We start from the raw sequence: 15,547 nt of genomic DNA, 5'->3' as shown, positions 1-15,547 counted from the left end.
GAATATTTCTTGTGTCTTTTCATATTCCTTAACCTCAGATTAGAAACAGCATGTCCAGGGGGTATTTTCCCTGCCCCTTCTCACAACAGCATTACTGCATTGTCATTAATAAATTGGATTTTAAAGGATTTTATGGATTAATTCCAGCAACAACAACAAAAAACAAAGACATGTAGTTAGTATACAATTGTTCTTCTATCTCAGTATCCTTCAAAGAGGATTAATAGTTCCTGAGATGTTAGGATCTGTGGAAATAACCAGCAACACTAGAGTGAGAAATGCAGATTTTTATTTTGGTGAGTGAGGGGAGGTTTGATCAGTTACTTTTTTTTTATAACAACTGGGAGAGGCCTTGCAGCTATTTCCCATGGGTGCTTCAAGGGATAAATGCAAGGAACCAAGTGCAGAGTAAGAACAGGTTCAGGTTTGACAGGATGAATGGAGCACCATCTCAATTGCTTTGTTTTTGTCACTGCCATGAAAGGAGTTCCAGATTGCAGAGAATATTTCCCAATACCAAAATCTGATTTGGAACACCAATTGTGATTTTTCAGGCTCTTCCGCAGTGAGTCAGGCAACTGCACACAGATGACTTATAGAGGAGTTTAAAGGATCAGAAGAAGTAATTCTGCTGCTAGACCAGTTGGTGTGTGGTGTCAATGTTGATTTATTCTTTGTGAATGATAAGAATGCAATTTAAATAATCAATCTTAGTTTTTGTAAAGTGCAAATGACAATATAAATGGCAGATGTTAAAAAAAGGCTTACACATGTTCAAGCCAAATCATATTGTTGCAAAGGCAACAGCGCAAAATTAATCTAGTAGGAAGAGGAGAAAATCACAGAGTAGCACAAAACTTGCAAGGGAACCACTGTTCCGGGTATCAATTGGGGAAAAATCATTGAGCTATTCAGCAACTAAAAATATAGTAAATGAAAAACATGTGACTTTTAAACTTTGCATTCTGCCAGAAATTATGTCTGGAAAAAAAGATATATAGTAAAGTCTAACCAAGAATTTTGGAATTGTTTGATTACCAAATGTGACTAAGCTGGGGCATTGTATTGACAGTACCTTAAACAGGTCTCATATGCAAAAAAAATCCTTCTTCATCAGTAAATAACTTGGGTGTGTTCCTTGGTTGCCACATTGCACAAAAACATTCACCCTGCTGAGCACTAAGTGCAATAAAAATGCATCAATGAGTCAATAACCTACAGAGATTTTTTTTAAAAAAAGTCACGTCCCGCCAAAAGCTGGGTCAAGAGAAGATGCAGATAAGGAGGTCTTTTACTCTGCTCTTTTGACCCTTTCTGAATGAAGTGTTCACGGTCACACATCTTCCAGTGGCTGTTTGGACTTCTCTGTTACAACCTGTTCAAATGTGGCCGTGTTTTGCTTTGGTAAACCATAATAGTATATCGAAATACAGACCAGAATGGATCCAGATATAAAGCTTAGAGCTGAAATTAAACAGAGAAAATAAAGTACACAGCTTATATTAGAAATTGTCTAATATTTGCTAATACATTCTACTATTCCTATGTTGTATGCTGTACTATTCTTTAGTCACACCCTCTAATTTGAATACCTTGTCCTCAGTTTTTTGTTTCCTCCAATTTGCTGAGGACTTGAGCACTAAAGGTATATTACCCTTTACAGTTCACTTGTTACTGACAATTTGAATATTTTCAAATACTTTTTGCAACATTTTGTCATGACTGCACCAACACTTCAGCAATATTAATGCCTGAAATTCTCTGAGGACTACACCTAAAAAAGAGAGTGTGTCTTGTGCTACTCTACTATATAGTAGTCACCAAGAGAAATGGAATACTTGTCGTGGGCATCTTGTTAGAGGACCCCCTTGGTCTGGATAGAGGACACGAGTCCAGGTACAGCAGTTCTAGCTGCTGCAGGACAGAGACACAGGAGGGTAAGGTGGACTCCTTCCCCAATGCAGGTACAGGACATCGCTCCTCCTCCTGACTCCCTCCACCAGGGATTCCAATGCCACATCGAGAACCTGTGCGGTCTCTCTCTCTCAGTCCCCGAGCCATCCTGAAACCTGGCAGTCAGCCAGTGCACTGCATCCTCAGTGGAAGTGGGTGCAAGGAGCTCCACATAAATTATATTTAATTTAATTTGCTGGGGGTGGATTTTTCCCTCGTCGGGCGAGCAGGAAGCCGACTGCCGCCCGTGAACGGGGCCCGACCGCAATTTCCCGCTGACTGGCCAATAAGGCCTGTCCAGTGTGAAACGCGCATGGCAGCACTGCCTGTGTTGGGGGTGGGGGTGGGGTGAGCAAGTGTGCAAGTTTGCGCATGAAAAAGCTCCCTGAGGTGCAGAGCTGACTCAGGGAGATGATGTGTTTAAAAATTAAAAATAAAGATTTTAAAATGGTTATAAAACACATCCCCTCATGTGACTGTCACGTGAGCAGGGACATGTTATTAATGAAATGTTAAAATTATTTTATTTTTACTTGCTGTTGGAAACCTCATCCCGCCCATTGATGAGGTTTCCTAAAAAATGCAAAGGCCGCTTGGTCTTTTCACCTGCCCACCAACCAAAAGTTCGGACGGGCAGCGAAAAATTTCTTTCAATTATAACTTTAATGGCCTTAATAGGCCTTTTAATTGTCAGTGGGCGCGCTGCTGACCGAAATATCGCAAGACTAGGCGATGACATCGGGATCCTTGCCTGACGTCATCAATTGTCATTTACACTTGGTTCGGTTGGGTGCACCCGACGAGCGTTATATTCTGGCCTGGTGTCTGTTTTACTACTAAGTTTCCGAGTTGCCTGGAGATATATCAGCAACTAGGGTCAAAAATGCACAATAAACTGGATTTCCAAACAGATGTGTCTTGTTGGCACCCACTTAGCACCTGTTTTCACCAAAATAGCCCCCAAAGTGCATGGAAGTCGTGCATGTGTAAACTCACTCGAGATACAAACTGTATCATTGCACTGACAAGGCATGGTGTCATTCCAAAAGTAAGAGCTAATGTAATGAATTTTAACACTTACTTATTTGCAAGCCAAACAGCAACACAGACGCGACTGTAGAAATGACAATTGCCGCTGCAGCTGAAAATCCCTTCATGATGTTATCTGTGTATTTCACAACAACTGAAGTGTACAGGCCTCCAAGACTCGCTAATACTGTGGAGATGAAAGAAAGACTGCAAGTGATCAAAGTGATCCATTGCTATAGGTAGTTAACAGGAAGAGTTACCAAACGGTTACAGCATAAATTCAAACAATTTTTAAAGAATCTGAACTCAATGTATGCAACATCACCAAGGCCTCATTTTCTTTTTCACCCATTTCGAGCTGCCCTGTGATTCAAGTTAAGAGGCCTTCACCTTGAACCTGTAGTCCTTGTGCTAATGGTGTGGCCACAAGTACTACGATGTTTATCCAAACACAATGATTCAACAGCAATACATGTGCAAGTCACGTGGCTTGAAGGGGAATCAAAGTGAGGACTGGTCCCACAATCTTGATGCTCTAGTCCTAACTGGTGATGCAGGACACGGGACTAAATGATGCTGCTGAATAAAGCTTGCAAGTTGCTGTGATGTATTCTAGATTGGTGGCATGCACTACAATGATGGAGAGAGCAAAAACTGAACTCAGTGGCAGAGGCACAAATCAACTGGGCTGCTGAGTTAAAGTTCAGGTGCATATCTTTCTTACTGGAGTGCAGGTAGCTGCAGACATCTTTCCCCCCCACCCGCCAATTCATGGAGGACAGTTCACAGCATAAGCAAATAAACTGACAATGCCACAGATCCATGAAGATGGGCTTCTATAAAGGCTAGCAATGCCAGGTCCTAGGATCACATTCATTTCTGGCATCATGGGCTATGAAAGCAGCAGTGGAGAGAGCTCTAATGTGAAAGACCACAGAAAATTGACTGCATATGTCAAGTATTTAACATACTGCATTGTGTTAAGTCTCCAGCAGTCTTACAGCAATCTTCCAATTTCCGCCCAGGCAAGTTTCCCAATGAGGCAGGAATCCCACCAGGAGTCACCATCCAAATTATTGAAATCACATTAACCCAGAAAACTGGCCTAGAGATTGGAGTGAACAGAACACCTGTATCATCTACATATTGGAAATATGCAGATGTTTGTTATATTTGAATCTGCAGCTGTAGAATCCTGACAAATCCCGCAAATTCACCTTTGCAATGGAACAGTCTAACAAACTCCCTTTCCGCAACATGCTAGTTGAGAAATCTGCTAACGGGTTCTCCATTACTGTCTATCTCAAGCCTACCTTCACGGGTCAATATACACCTTAGGATTCTTACAGCTACACACGCTATAAGATTGCCAGTAAGGCCAAACTCATAAATGGGGCCCAAGCCATTTGCTCACAGTGCAAGCTTGATGCCAAAATAGGGTACATCAAAGCTATCTTGCAGGACAATGGTTCCCCCAATCAGATCATTGCTTGCTGTGTATCATGCATATCATGAATGGGCCAAATGCCACCACTTTTGGACCTAAAAAGTGCTCAATCTACCTCAAATTACCCTGGAAGGGTATGGTCTCAAAAATTTGAGCAACAGATGAAGCTAGCCATTTCACATTGCTACGAGTGGTGCTTTCCACTAACTGGATGCTGCTGTCAAGCCAAAAAGATGTTCTGCCTACATTACAAATATGTAATGTGGTATATGAAATTCAGTGCTGTTGCAATGCCAGATATGTAGGCTGTATAAGAACATAAGAACTAGGAGCAGGAGCAGGCAATTCAGCCCTTTGAACCTGCCCTGCCATTCATTACAATCATGGCTGATCTCATTTTGGCCTCAACTCCAATTTCCTGCCCTCTCCCCATAACCTTTCAACCCGTTACTAATTAAAAATCCATCTATCTCCTCAAGTTTTTTCAGTGTCCCGGCATCCACTGCACTCTGAGGTAGTGAATTCCACAGATTCATGACCCTTTGAGAAAAGTAATTCCTCCTTATCTCTGATTTAAATCTACCACCCCTTAGCCTAAAACTATGGCCTCTCGTTCTAGAATGCCCCACAAGGGGAAACATTTACTCCACGTCTACTTTGTCTATCCCCTTTAGCACCTTATATACCTCAATTAGATCTCCTCTCATCCTTCTAAACTCTATAGGCTTAAACTGTTCAATCTCTCCTCATAAGACAAACCCCACATCTCTGGAGTCAGTCTAGTGAACCTCCTCTGAACCGCCTCCAATGCAACTACATCCTTCCTCAACTAAGGGGTCCAAAGTTGTGCACAGTACTCCAGATGTGGTCTCACCAATGCCTTGTACAGTTGCAACAACACTTCCCTGTTTTTATACTCTATTCCTTTAGCAATAAATGCCAAAATTCCATTTGCATGTTCCAATAACTGATGGATCAAACAGCACGTCCCTTCGGCTGTTCACAACAGGCAGAGTACTGAATGCACTCAACCAACCTGTGCTTGCAAAACTCAGGGCATAATAGCCAACATTAGGTGTGATTCCACAAATAGACAGCACTTGCTGAACAATCCCAAGTGTGCCAAGAATTGCACTAACAGCCAATTTAAGATCATCAGTTGGGCTTGCAATGTAGCTCACTTATACTTGCTAGAAGCTGCATATATTCATATGCAGGGACCTGTCCTCTGCAGGACAAAGGAATATGTACAGACATTGCACCATTTTTGAATAAACAACAGCATGGGGGACAATAGCTCCCTTGGGCATTTGCCATGGCAATGCTTCGACCAATTAAAGCCAACTTGTCAACCAATCAGCACCCTTTTCTCATGCAATATAAATCATTGTTCCCTTTGAAATTTGGCATTCTTGCATCTGACCTAGAAGTGCAAGACAAAAAGCTTTGACAGCATATCTTTTATTCCAGCAATGTTAGAATTCCATGTACAAGGCCATTCATTGTTTGTTTATAGCCTTATTTATTTGCAGTGCCATCTTTAAAGAATTGTGTCTGTGCACCATCTATTCCATTGCGCTATTTAAAACCTTTCCATTTAAGGCTGTTTTCTTTTCCTCTATGTAATTTTTATATTTTTCGACACTGAATTACATCTATACCTAGCCTACAGTCTTGCACATTTAATGCTTTGCTCTTCCAAAATGGTCATTGGGTATCTCTCTGCAGAGTTACACCTTGGCATTAATCGTCATAAGGTCCCGCAGCTATAGCTAAAAATTTTTCTTCCTGGTCTATCAGCTTTCTTTGTGTCCTGGTGTGGGATATTAAAAAAGGCAAGGAAGAGTGACAGGCAAAAGTTGCCTTTCCAAAAAGATACAAAATCCTGAAAGCAAAAAACATCTTAGGCCATTTAAATCACTGAAACTTATTCTATGAATGCAATGGTTTTCCATTTATTCAGCACACCGAGACCATTTAATGTCTATAGTTCTCAGGTTCCTGATTTTATCATTTGTATTAAAACAATTAGACATATATGCCCACTGTATTATGAATATGATGGTACTCACATACAACAAACCAGACCCAGTGGGTATATCCAAAGAAAAAGCCCTTCTCCATCACTTGGACACCGTCACTCACATAAACTCCAATTGCAGTTACCACAATGCCAGAGATATACATCTGTATGTTCCGCACCCACAGAGAGGTGTCAGAACTTTTCAAAACCTTCTCAAAGTAAACGCCTACAATTGAGAAAAATGAAACAGATTGTACTTTTTTTCCATATTGTTCAGTCAATGTTAGACTCTCACTGAGATAATAATACACCAGATCAGTTAGCAGCTAAAATTCTAACCACTCTTAACTCAGGATTACACTTTTGCACTTATATTATAGAGTGACATGGAACTCATCTTGAGCTCCAGCCTAAGATCAGCAGTTCTGCCATATCCTGGAAGGTAATAGGCTTAGAGCTGCAACCTGCTCTCTGTGCACTTTATGCCCTGTTGTCAAACCAATTGAATGTCGTTCAGAACTTTTAGCAGTTCCTCATAATGATAAATCACTAACTCTTTTGAAACATTTTCGGGTCCTGTGCCAGAGCCATTTTCAATTTCCATTGTTATAACGTCTTTTAAAAGACTATTGTGCTTTGCACTGCCTAAATGCACAAGTCTCCAGATGAAGATTGATCCATTTAGTCTCAACTAGTTATTAATATTCAATCTACACAGCTCTCTGATGGAAGGTCATCAACCTGAATCTCTATCTTTGGAGAGAGAAACAGAGGTGCTGCTTGACCTACTGAGCATTTCCAGCATTTGCAGTATTTTGCTATTGTACATAGCCGCTCTTGCTCTTTTGTTTGTACTTATGAGAAATTTCATGCAAGGAGCCCTCCACTCTTTCACGTGTTTGCAAAACATTCCCCAGAAACATTTACCACTATTTTATTATGCTTCTTGTTTGTATTGTGAAAGTCATTGTTGACAATTAATTTCTGTCAAAGTTAGTTGCGTTGAGGCTACCTTGGCCAGGTTTGGGGTCAACTAAAAAATAGCCCTTGGTGAACATTTGAATTGTTATGCAATAACACAGTCCATTTAAATATTTTCATAACTATGAGCACACACTCAGCTATCCAATCTGCAACATTTTGGCATTATTTCAGCCAAGGTAATCTTCCAGTATTCTCATAGTGAGGATCCAATTTACATTTGGAGAAGGAACTAATAAAATTGAGTGCAAAGTACTGGCCTGGTTAGGAGATTGGTTGAGTAACAGTACGGATTGGGGGCAGGTACACTAATTAGCAGATGTGACTACTGACATCGCACAAATCTGTGGTGCAGCCTTGACTTTTCACTGTATTTAATAATGATTTGGATGACAGGATAGAGAACTACATGCCAAAGTTGTCCCATGATGCAAAGATGGGCAATGTAGATGAAAACAAAATTACATAAATAGACAAAACTCTGGAAAATGTGTTTCAATATAGGCAAGGATGAGGACCTAAAAAAGGAGCAAGTCAAGTACTTTCTAAATGGCAAAAATCTAGAAAGTGGTGGTCAGATGAGACTTAGGAGCTCATGTACATAGATCATTAAAATGTCATGGCCAAGTACAGAAAATAATTGAAAACACTAATGTATTGCTGGCTTTTATATCTACAGGGTTAGAAGTCTTGCTACAAGTATATAAAGCCCTAGTTCGATCGCATCTGGAATACTATGTTCAGTTCTAAGCACCACGCCTTAAGGAGGGTTTACTGGTGTTTCAGGGCGTGCAGTGTAGATTTACTAGAATGATACCTGGACTCAGTTAAATTAAAAGGAACAATTACCTTAAATGAGATTGTATTCTTGGGAATTTAGAAGATTAGGAAGTGACCTGATCTCTAATCAAGAGTTAACAATGCAAAATACACAATCGAGGAACTTCTATTTTTGGTATGGGATTATCTTACTCAAATGGGAAGGAGATGGTGTTGTGTTAAATATCAGGTTATATCTACTTACCTGCAAATCCAGAACATAATACTGCAATGGCAATGGCAACAAATCCCAAAAGTGGATTCTGTTCAACCTGCAACATGAGCAAGTATGCAACATGAGCAAGATTGACCTCCTTATTGTACATGAATAATACGCTGCTTTATGAATCAGATCAGCTGAGTACATTTGCAAAATTAGTTTGACTTTTGCAGCAAAAAACAAACATCCAAAAGAAACTTCACAATTATCTTTGGTCCCTTTCTTTTGCTTATTTGTTCATAACTTGTCTTCCATCAATGAAGGTGAAAGTGCAGAACAACAGTTTACAATTGGACTCACTCAATTCAAATCAATACAACTTAACCATTGCATAGTAATACAAAATAAATCCTTACTCTATCCTTGCCCACATCAGAGAGTTAACTTACTTGACTTAAACATAATTACTTCTAACTGCTCTTCAGCATTTCTAATTTCTGCAGTTTCGACAACAGATTGCCTTGCAGCATTTCCTTTCAAAATCCCGATTAACTGCCTTTGTCTGGATTTTATGTCTCTCTCTTCCCAGTTGGAAGGGAAGGTTTTCAGGAATACATTGCTGAGCACCTGACACCAACAACTTCCAAAATAGTGGGCACGAGGAGTTTATTGATTACTGAGACAAAAGAACACCAAAATTAGTTCAGTTAACATCTAAATTATCTATCAGCCCTTTTGGAGCATTTTTCTTTCTTTTCCACGAATACACTATGCTTTAAAACACAACATCCCAAAATGTCTCGGTGGAAAAAATGGGTGCTAGAGAGTGTCAAAATGCAGCACCATTCCTTTCCTGAGAGCAGTGACTTGTACTAAAGTAGGTTCCCAAAAGTATTAGCATGTTTTTCAGTATCTTGCCCAATTGGTTATTTATCATGTGAACTACAAGCACACTCAAGTTTTGCCCTTACCCAATATCCATGTACTTGCAGCAATGGTCATTGGATATTAGTCCACTCATGATGACGAAAGCAGATCTTAAGCATCATAAGTACATAAAGTGAACCAATGCTGTTGTGGCACAGTTGGCTGGCTTGTAATAAACAAGTGGAGCTCTTATATTTGCAAAACAAGTGCCTTTTGTGAAAATGTCACATTTCTTCTAATGGAGCTGAAAACTTTAATTCTGCCAAGAGGCTAAATAACAGAAAAGAGCAAGAAGCAGGCCATTCTGGCAAGCAGTCCATTTCGACATTTATGCTCCACACAAGCCATCTCCAAAACTTAATTAATTACTTACTTGCACCTTTGTAGTTTCTACAGGCTTCCATTGAACTAACATTACCCCGGCACACAGCATAAACACCGAGGCCCACTGCAGCTTGCTGAGTGAACGGTTTAGCATAAGGACTGTGCACAGTGCTGTGCTGGGGATCTTTAGTTGGTACGTCACCTTAAAAGAAAATACAAATATAATTAAAAACAGAGGCTGTACACTTTTCTTACTAATTAGTCCAGCTGAAAAGCCTATGGTGTGCTAGGTTATTTTGGCGATTAACTTGGCTAACTTTTTTTTAAAGAGACATTCATGGTTGCTTTAACAAGGATTCTTATAAGTTGGCAATATAAGCTCCGTATTATTAGTCGTGAAGGACTCTGATCCAAGATGTACCTGATGGGTTCAATGCATCTTTCATGTAGGCGGCTGGCGGGCACACAGTGGAATTAGAAGCCTGCCCATAAACTGTGCACAAGGCACATTAAGACCATAAAAATAATGAAATTAGGGGCTCTCCACTATTTGATAGAGGGCACCTGAATCCATTCCTAAACTGGCGGTGAAGATGAGGACTAGCAAAGCATGTTTTTGCCCAAGTGGCCCTTATCTTTCCATGGGCTTAGACCTTCTCCTGCACTCTGACCTCATGATGTCAAAGCGTACCACTGCCATCGTCCTGCCCTCCTCGCCAGAAATCAAATGCTGTCATTCCACAAGCAGTGCCCAAAACTTTGGCCCCAACACCAACCCGCATCCCACCCCGGCTCTTCCAGTGTGGTATTTACTATTCACCAGGAAAAATACTTCGACAAGACGACTTCACTATATCGTCCAAGGACTTGACACCTCACTCGTGCATGATTACAGAGGCACCAGTCAACGCTCTGGGCAGGCAGCATAATAGCCAAGCCAAGGTATGGTCCTTAACTCACATCCCCACACGTTATATTTCAAGCAGGGTTGCCAGACAGGAAACAGGTGCAACTGCCCAAGCTGATTTTTCCCGGGAGCCGAAGCCAACTGCAGCACCCTTGCTGAGGTCAGCTTGCAGCTGTTCCATTAAAGTCCCCTTTATCAGAGGTTCTGGTGCTGTCAGCGCACTGTCCCTTTAATTCAACCAAGTCTCAGGTCTCTGCTGTTCCCTTGCACAGGACTGTGCACAGACACTTCTCTGCAGGGTGGAACAAAAGACGGAGAGATCAAGCCATTTCTCAGGCTATTATGCATCTCTGAATAGCCACCTCAAGATTCAAATTCAGACCACCTACTCAACCAGTGACAATGATCATGGACGCTTTTGACACAAAATGAGGCCATAGGGTCCAATGCACCTATGTCATCACTCTGTAAGAGCTATCCACTCAGCCCCATTTTTCTGTCCGTTCCCTGTAACCGTTTGTTTTTCATCGAAAACTAAAAAGTGCTGGAAAAACTCAGCCAGTCTAACAGCATTTGTGGAGAGAGAAACAGAGTTAACGTTTTGGGTCCGTATGACTCTTCTTCGGACTCTTCAGTTCTGAAGAGTCATATTGAACTCAAAAAGTTAACTCGGTTTCTCTCGCTGCAGATGCTGCCCAACCGGCTGAGTTTTTCCAGCACTTTGTTTTTATTTCAGATCTCCAGCGTCTGCAGTATTTTGCTTTTATTAAATAGGAAGTTGTTCAAAAAACATAATACACACATCACAGGGATAAGAAAAATTGTCTGATAAAGACTTCATGATCAGTGTATCCAGATATTCCTTACCTGATACACCGCTGCATCCAAATTGCTAAGTGCCACAAAAGCCATATTGTTCTGCACAGCGTACACTATAGACGGGACACTGAGCTTCAGCAATTCTTTGGGACTCCTTATTACATGCTCATGCAATGTTGACAGCAGTCTACTCAAACTCCCCGTGTCCCTTAGGAAGAAAAAAATGGAAGTAACGCAGCATGTTAAATCATCACAAATAACGATAAAGATACTGGCCTCTTCTCTGACCCTACCCCTCACATCTGGGGAAAATGGGACAAAAAATTGACTTGATAAGTTCTCTGCTAAACCCCATCTCCCTTTTTCGGAGGTCAGTCCCAAAGCCATGAAATGCACACACCCTTATATGAGTGAACACCTGCATGTCACAGGACACTGAAAGAAACGCTCCATATTTGCTCAGTTTGAATGGCAAATACTAGGGGCCCATTGTTTGGGGCCCCAGGGCCCATCATTTAAAAGTTTGCAGAGAAGGTTACAACGAAATGGAGAAGGCTCAGAGAGCGGTCACCCACAGGCCCCATCAGTAAAAGTAGACATTTGCCAACAAAGACATTTTCCTTCAAGCAGCCCAGCGACAGCCTCTTCTTCCTACTGCACAAACAACCCTCCAGACCTCCTCCCCATTCTGGTGCAACTTCCAGTGGAAGCCAATTCCAACTTACATTCAGGGAGGATGGAAATCCCAGGCTGCTAGAGTTACCCACCCAAATTTAAAGTGCTGGCCACTGTGTTTCATGTATATGTTGGCCAAGCAGATTATAAATAAAGCCAGGAAGTGACACAGATTGCACCTGCCTGATGCTCCGCTTGCTGCAATCACCAATACTTTCAGCATTTTGTCCCATGACTGGAAACAACAATAAAATCAGCCAAAAACCTCAAGAACTTCTAAGAATTAGTAGCTAGAATTTCACCTGGTCAACAATTAATCCCCACATTACCTTGATTCTTTAAATCAGTTCTTGTGGTCTTGAATTACAGATTCGCAAATGCAATGTTGAGATATGGACTGCAGCAAAATGTATGCTGAAAATAAAAGGCCTTCAAATCAATAGGCCTCCAGCCACCTAGCGCACCACAGACCATGCTCTGCAGAAAAAAGTAGTGACCACATGGCACACGATGTTAATACAGCAGTCGGCACAGCTCGTTTCACCCTGGCCAAGTCCTAAAGGTTTTAGAGTTCAAATCCCACTCTGGGTCTTCAATGTATAAACTAGGCTGACCTTCCAGTGCAATAAAGGAGGAATGTTGCATTGTGTACAGTGTTAAATATGCTTGCCAGCTCGAATGGCTCATGAGGATGTGAAAGATCCCATGGCACTACTCAAACAGCAAGGTTCTCCGAATATCCTGGCCAACATTCTTCCCTTAACCACGTCCAAAAAACAGATCAACAAATCAATTCAGTATGTAAAATCTTCCTGTAAGTAATAACCTGCAATATTTGCTTACATCACAGCATGTCAAAGTAATTTATTGAATATGAAGTGTTGAGATTCTTTCTAGAGTGATGAGTACATCATGAATGGGAGTCTGTTTCTTATCATTGCACAACCACCACCTTCTCAAGGAAATTTAGGAATGGGCAACAAGTGCTGCCAGTAATGCCCAGAAAAGAATTTTTAAAAAATTACAACACACAGCACTTAATCTAGTATAATGACTGAAAAATATTCTACACAAGTGATATGCAAAAGCAATACTGATTTGCCTACTCAATAGATCAGTATTAAACTACAACACATGCTTTTCAAATCTGAGCTAATATGTTAGATTTCACACATACCTTGTTAACATACCTAAACTCAGAATTAGTTTGATGACTTCAGTGATGCAAACAGCAGTGGTTGCAAAATACATCTCCGTTAAGACTGTCCTCGTGTACCGCAATGCCACAGTATAAGTGGCAGCCACTAGCGTCATTACTGTCAAGCAGTATAGTTTAAATAGTAGGCTGACATTCTCTGAAAGATAAAGGAAAACATATCTCAAAAGGAACAGAAAAAACCTGCAGGACTACAAAAGTAGATATGACGCAGGAAACCATTCAACCAAAACCAGCTCATTCATTGTAACACCTACAGCATCCCCATGTTTCCAAATAATTGGTTTTACTTCCTCTTCTGCCCTACCCATTCCACGCAGTAATCATTCTTTTCCCAAGTTCACTTTTTTCATTTGTATCTCCAGGAGATCCCATCTGGAACACACACTTTTGAGGCTGAATCGCCCAAGTTTTTTTTTGCCTATAGTCCTTTCTCAAAATTCACTGCCTTAACGTACGAAATCAGTTCTTCTCCACATTGCCTACAAGGCATGAATGTTTCAATAGCTAAAAGTCATCTTAGCACTTGAGATGTGGTCTGGCCTAAACACTCAACAGTTTTCACCAACTTGCACTTTTGGCTACATAGTTTCCATTTCAGTTGCTTTATTCCAAGTGCCTTGAGATGTTTCACCTTGTTAAAGGCACCAGATAAATGAAAGTTCTGGCTGTTGTTGCTGCTCCGCAGAGACTGAACATATTGAGCATTAATGAAGGGTAGCATCATTGTTGTTGCTGGACGTAGTAATCCAGAAATGCAGGCTCAAATCCCACCACAGCAGTTTGAGAATGTGATTTTGAAAAACAAAACATGGAAATAAAGAAATTATTAAAGCATTATTGAAAGTGAGCATGAAACTGCTGGATGGTTGTAAAAACCCAACTAAGGAAATCTGCCATCCTTACCCAGTCTGGTCTATATGTGACTTCAGACCCATTAAGGGACTGCTATATAAATATTTCTTGTCCCACACCAACGTGCAGCTGGACGAACAATAAGTACAAACCTTGCCAATATCCCAAGAATAAATCTTTAAAATCTCAGCTCCTTTGGCAATATTTAAACCTCTGCCGCTTAGCCATTGATCAATGCATAGGAACACCCTAATCATGCCTATTTAGCTCTCCCAAGAGAGGATATTTCTCCTCATCCGTATTCAGCTCCTTCCCCAAAGCAGCCTGAATATCAATTTGGGAAATCGGGTGGGGAAATTTGAGCCAGCTTTCCGACAATAAGTGGCATCATACATCGGCATTGAGGCATACGGTGCCTCAATCGTCAGTCTTTCGGTAATAATCTGTACAAAAATAAACATATCTACATGTAACATTGCTACATGGCACAAGAATAACCGTAAACTGGTATCAACAAGATCACACTGGTTTTGTTTTAGGATGTGGTTTGAAGGTGTCGCATCAAAATACCTCAATTAACACGAATGTCATTACACCTAAAAGCAAAAATGCACGAAGGCTGACATGTCCGCTTACCGGTAGCCATCTTTCTAACAAGAATCGTGTGTGTGTTGAGCAGATTCAGCGCCGGATTTGTGGACCCTCGCCTCCGCTCCTCGCAGCTCACCAAAAGCCCCGCTGCTGCGCTGCGATCAAACGAGGCCCACACCGAAAGACAATTTAAAAGAACCCACACGCTCCAGGCCACATTCCAAAGAAGAACGCACACCAAAACTCCGCCCCCAACCCGCTGGTCACAGGGTGGAGGCGGGACCGGGAGGCAACTCCGAAAGATCAGCTAACATATTTGTTATTAGTGGCCAGTTTGGGGGATACGGCACAAAACAAAAACAAAAATACCTGGAAAAACTCAGCAGGTCTGGCAGCATCAGCGGAGAGGAACACAGTTAACGTTTCGAGTCCGCATGACTCTTCAACAGAACTAAGTAAAAATAGAAGAGAGGTGAAATATAAGCTGGTTTAAGGGGGGTGGGACAAGAAGTGCTGGATAGCGGGCCAGTGATAGGTGGAGACAACCAAAAGATGTCATAGACAAAAGGACAAAGAGGTGTTGAAGGTGGTGATATTATCTAAAGGAATGTGATAATTAAGGGTAGAAAGCAGGACGAGCAAGGTACAGATAGCCCTAGTGTGGGTGGGGTGGGGTGAAGGAATCGAAAAAGGCTAAAAGTTAGGGATAAAACAATGGATGGAAATACATTTAAAAATAATGGAAATAGGTGGGAAAAGAAAAATCTATATAAATTATTGGAAAAACAAAAAGGAGGGGGAAAATCAGAAAGGGGGTGGGA

General features: G+C 41.2%; 1 protein-coding gene across 3 annotated transcripts; it reads right to left on the bottom strand.

Annotated features, from left to right (window-relative positions):
- Window positions 1-649: 649 nt before the first annotated feature.
- slc35a1 (solute carrier family 35 member A1) lies at window positions 650-15,027 on the bottom strand. 3 transcript variants are annotated; one of them, XM_041188587.1, is made up of 9 exons: window positions 14,772-15,027; window positions 13,915-14,085; window positions 13,242-13,419; window positions 11,438-11,597; window positions 9,713-9,865; window positions 8,458-8,524; window positions 6,502-6,678; window positions 3,035-3,169; window positions 650-1,464 (listed from the first exon to the last, which is right to left on the bottom strand). In XM_041188587.1, exons 3-9 carry the CDS (start codon window positions 13,376-13,378, stop codon window positions 1,334-1,336), a joined length of 960 nt encoding a protein of 319 aa, XP_041044521.1. In that variant the 5' UTR covers window positions 13,379-13,419; window positions 13,915-14,085; window positions 14,772-15,027; the 3' UTR covers window positions 650-1,333. The 3 variants fall into 3 exon arrangements, with proteins under 3 accessions (XP_041044521.1, XP_041044522.1, XP_041044520.1); XM_041188588.1 differs by having other exon boundaries at window positions 13,915-14,056; XM_041188586.1 differs by lacking the exon at window positions 13,915-14,085 and having other exon boundaries at window positions 14,772-15,026.
- Between the last annotated feature and the right edge of the window lie 520 nt (window positions 15,028-15,547).

Source organism: Carcharodon carcharias, chromosome 5 (genome assembly GCF_017639515.1).
Source record: "Carcharodon carcharias isolate sCarCar2 chromosome 5, sCarCar2.pri, whole genome shotgun sequence".
Taxonomy (NCBI): domain Eukaryota; kingdom Metazoa; phylum Chordata; class Chondrichthyes; order Lamniformes; family Lamnidae; genus Carcharodon; species Carcharodon carcharias.
The sequence above is the reverse complement of the archived record's forward strand: the minus strand, read 5'-3'. Positions and strand labels throughout refer to the sequence as shown.